This window comes from Gymnodraco acuticeps, unplaced genomic scaffold (genome assembly GCF_902827175.1).
Source record: "Gymnodraco acuticeps unplaced genomic scaffold, fGymAcu1.1, whole genome shotgun sequence".
Lineage (NCBI taxonomy): Eukaryota > Metazoa > Chordata > Actinopteri > Perciformes > Bathydraconidae > Gymnodraco > Gymnodraco acuticeps.
Genome location: NW_022990238.1, coordinates 6,684,052 through 6,695,632, shown reverse-complemented (window position 1 = coordinate 6,695,632; position 11,581 = coordinate 6,684,052). Strand labels below are relative to the sequence as shown.

General features: G+C 43.2%; 1 protein-coding gene across 1 annotated transcript in view; it reads right to left on the bottom strand.

Moving 5' to 3' along the window:
- Positions 1–423: 423 nt before the first annotated feature.
- The window catches only part of mybpc2a (myosin binding protein Ca), a 44,198-nt gene continuing 33,040 nt past the window's right edge, over positions 424–11,581 (bottom strand). Inside the window, exons 21-29 of the mRNA XM_034220070.1 lie at positions 11,368–11,502; positions 10,430–10,597; positions 9,935–10,023; positions 8,684–8,879; positions 6,535–6,674; positions 3,195–3,354; positions 2,114–2,250; positions 1,092–1,278; positions 424–795 (exon numbers count right to left, since the gene is read on the bottom strand). Of these exons, the coding sequence (XP_034075961.1) occupies positions 761–795; positions 1,092–1,278; positions 2,114–2,250; positions 3,195–3,354; positions 6,535–6,674; positions 8,684–8,879; positions 9,935–10,023; positions 10,430–10,597; positions 11,368–11,502 (1,247 nt within the window). The 3' untranslated portion in view covers positions 424–760. The remainder of the gene's footprint in view (positions 796–1,091; positions 1,279–2,113; positions 2,251–3,194; positions 3,355–6,534; positions 6,675–8,683; positions 8,880–9,934; positions 10,024–10,429; positions 10,598–11,367; positions 11,503–11,581) is intronic.

Here is an 11,581-nt window from a genome sequence, read left to right as displayed (position 1 = left end):
TGTGTGTTTGTGTTTGCATGTGCATGAGTGTAAGTCATGTATCTGTAAAGGCCTACCACTATAGGTCATGCCATGAGGAATGTTGTATAGCATGTGGGACTGGGTGAAAACAAGGTGTGTGTGTCTCTGAGTCAACATGTGTGCCCTCTGAGTGTGTGTGCATGAAGGACACAGCAGGTCTATATCTGTGTATGAGAACCCCTTTAATCCTGCTGGCTCCATGAAGTCGGCAATGCCTGGTTGAATAGTGATCCCTCCACTCAACCATCACAGGGCCGACGGACCCCCGCTCACACATCACACACCGAGCAACACAGCAACACACTCGGTCACACTGCAGAGGTTTCAGCCTTACAATCATAAATGTATCCCAACCTATAAAAACGTCCCGGACACAAAACAGACACACACAGGGAGCCGTAATGGATGAAAGTCTGTTTAATAAGTGTGTTCAGTGACAGGTGAAGGATCCATCTGTGTGTGGTCACAGAGGGGCAGTGCTACTACAGTACATGGTGGCTTCTCTCAGTCAGTCAGAGTGTGACAGGGTGGCAGCTTGCTGTAAAAATTAACGGCATATTACTGATGTGGCATTCGTCATAGCTGCGGTGATAAGGGGGAAGGAGGGGGGGTGCAGCAGGATTGGCTTTAGAGCCTCGCCAGTGATCTATTCTAATCATATTTATTCATGACTATCCTGTTATACATAATCCATTACTATTCCTGTTCGACTGTATCCTCCACTGTTTCGTGCTGTCGCTCAGTTCTTCGTCTCCGTTCCTTTCTCTTGTGCAACTGGGGAGGAAAAGAGACATTTAAATCAGCATGAGAGGCCAGTGGATCATCCTGTTTAAAGACATTACGGCACTCAGAGTCATCTGGTGGTTGACACATACAATAAGGTGATTTATTTTTGGCACATGTGGCTAGATATTAACTGAATTTTCACAAGAAGAGATCAGTCGAAGTTTAAAGGAGATTTGTCAAGCTGAGCGTTATTGAAGACTGTCAGAGAGACTGCTCCGACACAGGTCGATCTCTCACTCACTACTTTGAATGTATGGTTTTATGGGAAGTGAAGTTCAGCATACCTCGAACCTCCAGCTTGCACTCCACCTCGTCTTCACCGAGATCATTGACGGCCCTGCAGGAGTATTTGCCCCCGTCAAACAAGCCTGGCCTTCGGATATTAAGAGTCAGCACGCCCTGGTAGTTCTGCATCAGGAACTTGGGGTCTTCACCGATGATCATATTGTTCTTCAGCCAGATGATCTTTGGCTGTTTTGGAGCAGGAGGCAAAGTAGATGGGATAGAGGAGAGGAGATGTGGAAGGAGCGTATAAACAGAGCAAGGCATGTTGAGAGGGGAGGAGAGCAGAGGGAGGAGAGAGAGAGGTGGAATTAGGTCAACATTTCGGCTTGACAAATCTTTGTCGATTCCGAGGGCAAAAGAAGATATGTGTTCAAAGATCTTCCTGCTCCACCTCTTGTTCTAGCTTCAGACATAAAAATACACTCCTGCTGCAAAGGCATCAAAATCCCGTCTGGCTGTTCTACTCTCGCTGTTTGACACTCAAAACTTGTACGCTCTCTCTAAAAACACAAAGCATAACATCTGTGGCATACACTTGCAGGTAAAGTGCACTGTTATGTAAGATTTGCCAGATACAGTGGGGACATTGCCTATTGCTCATGTTCTATGCTAAATAACAACAAATGGATTGGTTACATGATAATATTTACAAGGAAACATTCTTGTGACATTAATCACAGTAATGTTCCAGATCAAGATAGATTTTTAAAAATATTTAATTTTCTACTTTTATAGCTATATAGAGCATTAATGTTGTTGGCAGCTCAAGTTTGTTGCAAATACAACGTCGTTCAGAGCGAATTGGAAAAGGAGAGAATCAATAAGGACACAGAAATTACAGGATAGGATGTAAGAGTTGAAATAGTTTAACAACATTTATATTAAAAAGAAAGATCAACTAGAGATGAACACGGAGAAGATGTGTAGTTTATAAATGCTGTCGAAGCAGTTTTCCGAACTGATTAATAAAGAATAACAAAATATCATTTTACTGACACTTTTAATGTTAAAATGTAAATACCTTAGGGAAGCCACGGACAGCACAGCTGATGGCTGCGCTGTAACCTGCAACCACAATTCTGTTGACCAGGGGCGCTGTAAACTTGGGGGAATGGCTCACATCCTTATCTTTGAAGGGTGGACGGTTATAGTCCAAACCTGGAAAGGTTGAGAAGTGTTGAATTACTTAATTTATTACCTTAAAAACACACACATTGAGTTGAATAATGTGCTTTATTTACCAAACATTTCCAGTTGTGTTGCCTCGCCAAGACAAAAGACTGTTTTATATTGTATTGTATGACATGCGGTTGAATTAGCAAATTGTTTCAATTTACAAAATGTTTTCATTATGATGTCAGATGGGTACTATAATCAACAATCCCTACAATTTTATAGGCCAGACTAAAGCTTGGAACACAGAAGCCATTGGCTGGTTGGCTGCCAAATGTTCTCTTAAGAGTATCCAAAGGCAACAACACGACAACAGTAGCAGCATTTGGCTGGTGGCAGGTGTTCATTTCCCAGCCTAGTTGTTTTCATAATCTGCAGCCAGTATAAAATGTAATTTAACACTGTCAAATATTCTTTGTGTTTAAGATAATCAGTGTGAATACATTTCCCTTTAAATAATAATAAAGTAATTCAATTAATAATCTTGTTGATTTTAATTTGAATAAATGTCTGTTAAATCACTTTCTATTGCCGAATGAGGTTACACAATGAGGATGAGCTAGAATTACACAATGGATGTCTGTGGGAACATTCTCTGGAAAAACTAAAGCAGCGCTGTACTGTATTGAGATCGAAACACAAACACAAAGGTGTTGTCATAGAGAACGAAACCAAGATGTTCAAGACTGTAACTTTAATCACAGCCAATAGTTCTAAATTCATTACACAACTAATATGAATCGTGTAATATGAATCGCAAATCGAAATATTTTCTTCTCTTCATATTCTGACCTACATACAATAATGCTGACTTTATGGTTTTACTGAACACAGTGTAGCCTACAGCTAAGCATGCATTAGATGTGTATTAGAATCAAAAGCAATAGTATCATGTTAAAGAGTGCCATGCTCTGCGGGGATTACTGCACCTGTTTTGGCGATAGTGGCAGTGTTCTTGCTGATGCCAGAAATGTCGCTGAGGCCACAGATGTTTTCGCTGAACACTCGAAAGGTATACTCGTTCCCCATGACCAGGTCAGACACAGTGCAGCTGGGTCTGCGGTTGTGCTCCAAGACTGTGAACCAATCCTGATGTGAGAGACAGAGTGGAGAAGCAGGGGTTCAAAGAGGCTTATGGCGCATTTCCACTGCAGCGGGTAGCCCCGTTTAAGCGTCCTTAATCGTCCTCAAGCGGCCAGGCCAGTTTTTGGTGTCTTTTCCATATAGCGTAGCACCGACTAGCGGGTACTTTTCCCCTCTTTTTCCGGCCTCATAAAATCGTGGTTCTATCTAGAGATGGGCGAGTCCTGATTCATCCGGATCATTAACCCGGATCCTTTGAGTCCTACACCTGGTGTGACGTACAAATTAAAACTATAAATTGCGTCACTCGCTACTCTCCTTATAACATGTAAAATAACATTACAACGTAGCCCAGTCCTTCTGCCTACCCTTTAGCAAGTAGGATAGCTTCCAGAAGTTATCGTTTGGCTCGTAAAAGGATCCGGATTTGCCATCTCTAGTTCTATCAGGCCAGGGCTGAACTAGTGACGTCAACACTCTCGACTGCTGATTGGTCAGAGAGAATCGTCACAAGATCGCGCGCGAGATCATCCCTTGCGTCGCATATATATCTAGAAGCAAGCTTGCAGCATTTTTATACACAGCATTTTTGTAAACGGAGGAGCTACAAAAATGGCAACGTCAAAGAAAAGCACACCGTGGTCGATCGAGGAGGTGACGACGTTCCTACATCTCATTGGGGATGATAAAATCCAGCGGGAGCTCGACGGAACAACTCGAAATGTGAACCAAAAAAAAGCCGATCGCCCCGCCTAGTACACTGCGTTGCTACCCCAGGTCCTAAACTGCAATGGAAATGCGCCACGGCCTTGGACGGCCAGCGAGGCAGCCCGAGGCCTGAGCGAGGACGCTTACGGCCCGTACACACAGCAGCTTTTGGCGATTTGTCCACCGCTTCCAGCGCGTCTCCGCCCATTGACTTTGAATGGAGATGACGTCACTTTCCCTCGCTTGTCGCCGAACTGCATTGTGGGGGGGCGAGGCGAAGATTTCCAGGATTTCCAGGATGTTCAGGATTCCAAAGTTGAACAATGTTCAACTTTTGAGGCTGAGCTGGAAGCGACAGCCAATCAGATCCGTTTATGCAAATCTGACAGTTCAAGCGCTAGCCAATCAAACCGCGTGCAAGCTGGGAGAACCAGACCCGCAGTTCATTTCTATATTCCACAAAAATGGAGGAGAACTCACGGCCCGTCCACACAGCAGCTTTTGGCGATTTGTCCACCGCTTCCAGCGCGTCTCCGCCCATTGACTTTGAATGGGGATGACGTCACTTTCCCTCGCTTATCGCCGAATTGCATTGTGGGGGGGCGAGGCGAAGATTTCCAGGATTTCCAGGATGTTCAGGATTCCAAAGTTGAACAATGTTCAACTTTTGAGGCTGAGCTGGAAGCGACAGCCAATCAGATCCGTTTATGCAAATCTGACAGTTCAAGCGCTAGCCAATCAAACCGCGTGCAAGCTGGGAGAACCAGACCCGCAGTTCATTTCTATATTCCACAAAAATGGAGGAGAACTTAGTTATTGCGGTAGCAAATCACCCGGTTCTTTATGACCAGTCCCTATTTACTTACCGGGATACAAACCGGAGGAACCAGGCATGGGGGGAGGTGGCAGAGGCAGTGGGTGAAACTGGTAGGTTTTCGCTTGTTTGGGGATTTTATATCCAGTTTACTTCGTTGCTAGTTTACTTCGTTGCTAGCAAGCATAGACAGTATCATTAGCCAGCATGGAATGTAGCATAAAATAGCACCATAAACATTAATCTCATAAATGTTCAAAATGTTAAAAAAATAAATGTTCATCATAGCCCTTCCTATTTGACAATAGTGTAGAACAGTGTTTCTCAAACTTTTTCATACCAAGGACCACTTAACCAATAAAAAAACACTCGCGGACCACCTAACTCCACAAATATCCAAAAACACATCGTTTTTTACAAATCGTCTGAAAATTGTACAAACAAGTGGCAACATGTGTGATGAAGGTGCTTATCTTGGCTATATCATGCAATCGAAAGTGAAACTTAAGCTCGTTCCATTACAGAGATATTGCCGCGAGAGTGCGAAAAACTTAAATACATTTATTTATTTCAAATGTGAAATTTTACCAATATACTCACGGACCACTAGGGGGCGCTCACGGACCACCAGTGGTCCGCGGACCACACTTTGAGAAGCACTGGGAAGAACCGGGTTTTTTTGCTTTGTATGTCGGGGGCGGGATATTCATGTGATATTCATGTGATTGGTTGTTGGTCGCGAAATCCCCAAGCTGTCAGACACGCCCAGCTCCAGGATTTTCAAGATTTGGTCAAAGCTGCTGTGTGGACACACCGTTAGGGACGCTTAAACGGGGCTACCCCGCTGCAGTGGAAATGTGCCATTATAGCCGAGGATGAGAGCTATATAAGCTGTAGAATCTTCTATCCCCAGCATCCATGTTCTTGTGGTCCAACTCTGTCAATTGGTACAACACAATGACCATGACAGTACATTGAGGCTTTGCAGTCATGTGACAAATCTCCAAGCAGCCATGCCTCAATCTGATCAAGAGGGTCCACTGGACGCTTATGGATGTTGGCACTTCCCCATTCTGTGCCACGATCAGCCTGCCACACAGCCTTCCATGCATTTTTATTGCAATCAGGTCTGAAATCCACACAAGCTCAGACTTTTTGTGACATTTATTATAACTGTTTTGTATCACACTGTATGGTGGTGACTTGTCTCTTTTATGGCATACTACACTATACTTTGTGACATGCTATACCTGATAGTGTGCTAATTTAGGTAAGCCAAAAATAATGGCAAAAAAAACCCTTACTTCTGACTTTGTACTTGCAATGTAGGCTTTAGTTGTTCTTTTGATAATGCAAAATAGATTAGATTAACAAATCGTGCTGAGCTGATAATCATGACACCAAGCCATGAGAAAGTATTTGAGGAGGCATTTTGAATTTGACACCAAAGATGGAAAATCCCTCGATAATTGTAAAGCTGATGATCTAATTATAACGTTATCTTGTAAATATCAATTTAAGTTCTACATAAGGTTATACAAATGCATCAAAAGCATGTAATCAAATTCAAATGTAGTTCAAACTAGATTTTTGCAATTTTTCTGCAAGTTAGTAATATATCTCTATCTGTATACTCCTTTACACTTCTGTCCCACCATGCGTACCTTAGTCTTCATGTCAGCCTTCTGAACACTGTAGCCGATAATCTCGCAGTTGCCGTCGTCTTTGGGTGGCTTCCACTCCAGCGCAGCATTGAAACCCCAGACATCTGTGACATGCACATCAATAGGAGGGCCTGGCTTTTCTGGTGGGATTGTAAAATAGACAGATAACGTTGGAGGATTTTGTTTTACAGCTGTTTGAAATAACAAACTCTCTTCCCCGCTTGGCAAGACATGTAGGCATGATGTAAAGAGAGAGGGGGTAGTTTAATAAACTGGAGCATGAAAGTCCCTCAGAAAGTCCCTCAGAGAGATAGAAATCAACAAACGCAGCGGTAGAGGTTCGGCAAAAAGCGAGAGATCAGCAAAGCAAATGACTCAAGGAAAGGTGGAGATGCATACATTACTGGAAAAAACTGTTTTGGCAAAGACCTGGTCAATTAAAGAACCTTATGTGCAGAAGAATGCAGTGTTTCTAATTGAGTCTTCTATGTTGCTTGCACTTGCACAGAAGCTGCAGAGAACAGCAATACTGTACGACATACAGGGGTGGACTGGCCATCGGGACGTTCGGGACGAATCCCGATGGGCCGGTATTGAAGTGGGCCGGTCGGACGATGTGGGCCGGCCGGTAACCGGCAGGGCTCGACATTAAATGGCCCACTGGCCCGGAAGCACTATTAAGACACCCCGGGCCAGCATAACGTACTTTCCACTTGCCCGCTCGGGCCACTAAAAATATTGCTTTAAAAAAATTGTCCTGTGGTATTGGTATTTTGACTAGCAATTTAGTTAAATTGTTTCGTTTATCAACGCTACAACATAGCGTTCCGTGAGTCGGTTGTCGTTGTTGGGTGAAAAAGAAAACAGCTGTTTGCTGCGGAGCGCAGCGCGAGCAGGCTCCTGTGAGCGGGAGCGCGCTCCTTCACTACAGACTATCGCGCCACCTAACCATTCGCCAAAATGTTTTTAATACCAGCGGTAACCGGCCAAGCGTCGGGCAAAAAACAATCTTCAAATAAAAGAAAGTCACCGGAGGAGTTAAAGGAGAGTGAAAGTTTCAGCTTGATCGATGGAGTTGGTTTCTAGTGGTGCAGTGACGCATCCTAAAACCCTTTTATAATCTATCGATTAGATTTATGATTAGAAAATTATAAAAGTAGGAGACATGTGGAGATTATCCGGCTGAACAAAACGTGCATTTATCAAACAGGTTTGTTTTCCACAGACCTTATTTCCAGGCATGAATTAGGCTACTATTGCAACAAATGTGTTAATTTTCTTCATTATTAGTAGATTTTTTTTTTGGACGAATGCTCCGGGCCAGTGGTTACAATGGTGGGGCCAGTGATAATACAAGTCCACCGGCCCAGAGGGCCAGTGGCATTTTACCCTTCATGTCTACCTCTGCGGTAAATCACTAGCACCCCCCCCCCCGTCGACAATTTACTAGCGGTATTTACTAGCGGTACCGCGGTGGGCCGGCAGGTACCGAAGTGGGCCGGTCGAGAGTCCCGGGCTGATTTGTAGTCCCAGTCCGCCCCTGACGACATAGTAATGTATGTGTCATTAATCTTGCTCTGCGTGTCCTCCTCTGTGGAGTACAGTACAAACAGTGAGCAGCGCTACTTTATTCGCCCGTTAATTCTCTGTGTACTCTCTCCTGCTGAAACAGTGCAGTGACAGTTCATCTGAGGGGGGGCTGATCAGAGGAGCTGCAGCCTCTCATTAGCTCAACCTTCTCAGCAGAGGAAGTGACAGAGTAGCCCTCAAAATCCACGCATAATCCCAGTCTACACGCAAATAATCCCAGCCAAGGCCCAAAAAATATTCCATCCAACACCCTGACCCGGGGAGACTATAAAATGAGGAATGAGCTGGCGGCCACAGTGGCAGTGCAGGAGCCGAGATTATACGAGAGGGGAATCAGCGCTTTGATGATTTGCTACTTTGAGTCACAGATCCCTGGGAGTATGAAATTAGGAATTACCATCACATTTATAAAAAGTCTTGAAATGTCACAGATTTAGGCTCAAGCCATCATCCTCTTCCGAACAGGTTATTAGCCGTTTAACTTCTGAAGTACGAAGCACGCTGTTCTGATCCTAATGAGAGAACATGCAGTTGGTGTTGGTGCCATGACGGGACTGACCTACAACCTGGATGTCTATGTCACCGCTGTCCGACATGTTCTCAACCTGAACGGACAGTGTGTACTTTCCAGAGTGGTTTCTCTCAGCGGAGCGGATAAAGAGGATAGAATCCACGTCACTGGTACGAGTCCCCACTGTTTTGTCCTCCAGGAGAATACCATCTCTAAACCAGGTCACGACAGGGCGAGGTTTACCCTGCAGTCAGAGTAATGGAAGGAAATCGGGAATTAAGAACTGTAGGGGAAAAAACTGAGAAAAAAAGAAAACAATCTGTGAAATAACATGAATTAGGGGCAATATGTTTGCAACTGTGAGCTGGTTTTGGATTATCAAGTTACATGCAAGAAGAGCATATATGACAATTACCAGAGTGTTGAAATGTGTGCCTTTTTGAGGAATTCCAACCGATTTCTTGGCATATCATATCATTTAATTTAGTTCTAGGTAAATATGTCTCAACTTGAGTTGCAGCCTAGCTGTTGTAAAAGATCCTTCCAATTCTTGGATGAGATGACAGAGCTGAGGGGGATCTATTGTCCCAGGAGACCATCATGTAGCCACGTCCTCTGTCTCAGAACAGGCTTTTCATCTGCTTCTTCAAAAGAAAGCAGAGCCATGGCTCCCTTTTACTTGTCTCTTTTTATTTGTAACATTGCCTTCTCCTCTGCTACTTATGGCTTTAACAATATCATCATTGTAGGATGCTGGCAAATAGCATACACCCTTTGTGACATTTGAGCTCCTGCTCTCCCTGTTGCTACATGGTTTACAGATCTGATTTGCATTTTACAAGAAAGAAAACTGCCCTTTGCAGCTACAGTATGTGAACATCCTTGGCACATATTTGGTTGCCTCACAGATCCAAAAACATTCCACCAAACCCATTTGAACATGTTCTACTGTCATGGGTAACCATATGATGAAACAGGCTGTCCGATGTTTTAAACATGAAATATCTTGTGTCTAGTCTAGTTGAGTTTTACTTTAATTAACAATTTCAAGGTTGACTTGAAACCCCTCCTTCAGTCACCACCCCTTTCTCTCCACCAGGCTTATGCATGAGTCGGTTTTAAATGCTTCAGAGTTTAAGGTGAAATGTGAAACAGTCATTCAGTAAAAGGTCAGTGTGGAAGCAACCCAGTGATCTTTAACCACTTTGTTGTTCACTCTTGGCGTAACTTGTGCTCTGCTATTGCAAATCTAGTGTATCTGCTCTTAACTAAAACGATGAAAGCCAGACTCAGACTTACCTGGAAGGGGATGACTATGTTCACCTTATCACCCACGAGCTTGATCAGTTTGGTCCTCAGATGGCGAGGCAGACGGATCTTTGGTTGTTCTGGGTGGGGGACACACGAAAGAAGGAGAAAGAAAAGACAAGTAGAATTTGAGTTGGTGGTTCGGGGATTATACATATGTAAAATAAACAGCACGTACAGATTTTACGTTTTTATTAGATATGAAAAAACACAGTTGCATTAACCCTTCTTGGATGTGGCATGTGGTTAAGAAAATTATCAATTATGTTTACATTCAATTACATCACCTAAGAGACAATGATAAGCTTGTTTTTCACAATGTAGTGCTTTTGCTGGACATAGTTACTGAATGATACCAATGCTGGGTTAGTGCTTTATAATATGTGGATTTATTAGATATTTTACAACGTCTTCCAATCAGAGCAATGTCGTACATTATAAATATGATTTTTCTGGTTAATTTCTGTAATAAGAACTTTCTCTAACCCATGATCTCTCGGATAGTGACGGACTGGGAGAGGGTTGCGGGGGGGCTGCGTCCAGCGACGTTGACAGCCACCACTCTGAACAGCATCTTCTCCCCTACTGGGAGACCTTTCACCCTGTACTGGTTCTTCCCCACTGGCTCCTCATTAGCCTGCACCCACTGATCACCTGAGGAAGGAGTCAGAGCAGGAGAAGAAAAGGAGCCAACAAGAAACAGATGAGAAAACTAGAAACAGTCCAAAGAGCTCAGGATATTTTCAGAATCAGGAATCAGGTGCTACTAATTGACCATTTTCTCCCCCTTAGTTTGTTCACAGGTACTGATGTTGGGAAGAGTAAAGTGAGAGATCAAATGGTTTGAAAGAACGACTTCTGGACTGAACTGGATTGATTTAGAAAGATGTATTAAGGTGTTGCATCATCCTTGAGCATGTCATCATTGTTAGCTATCTAACCACAAACAGACTGTTCTGATACGCATACTAAAGTACTGCATACTACATACTGAAACTGTATGTACTGCATGCTGCCTTTTAAGTTACCAGCAGATTATATAAATTAACTCAAGCAATACATCTTCTCTGCATCACATGACTTTATTGATCATGACATTAATGGTCCGAGCTACCGCTAAATGAAAATTGATTATAACAAATGTAAATCAACATAATTTTTTCGTCGCAATTCAATATTTTCCACTTTAATTTGGGGCAAATTAAAATGTATTCATATTTTAATGTCACTCTCCATCATTCGTAATAATAGTATCCAACACTTTATTATCTAAACCACCTGCACCGCAGTGCACCATTGGACAGTCTGAAATAACGCATTGCATTTTATCATTATTAATCAATTGAGACATTTACAATACAATTATTAGTAACAACCTATAAATGATCTTCAATGCTTTGGAATAAAGTGGTGTATATATTTACTTCCTTCTATGCAGTATTCAATGATGTATCCGTCGATGCCACCTGCTCCGATTCTCTCTGGAGGACGCCACTTGAGCGCACAGGTAGTGTCTGTCACATCGTCCACCATGAGACGAGTGGGCTCGCTGGTGGGGGCTGAGAGAGACAGGAGCTAATTAATACGTTAATACCCAGTGTCAATGGGATGGGAGGTAGGTTAAGCTGCCTCAAAATG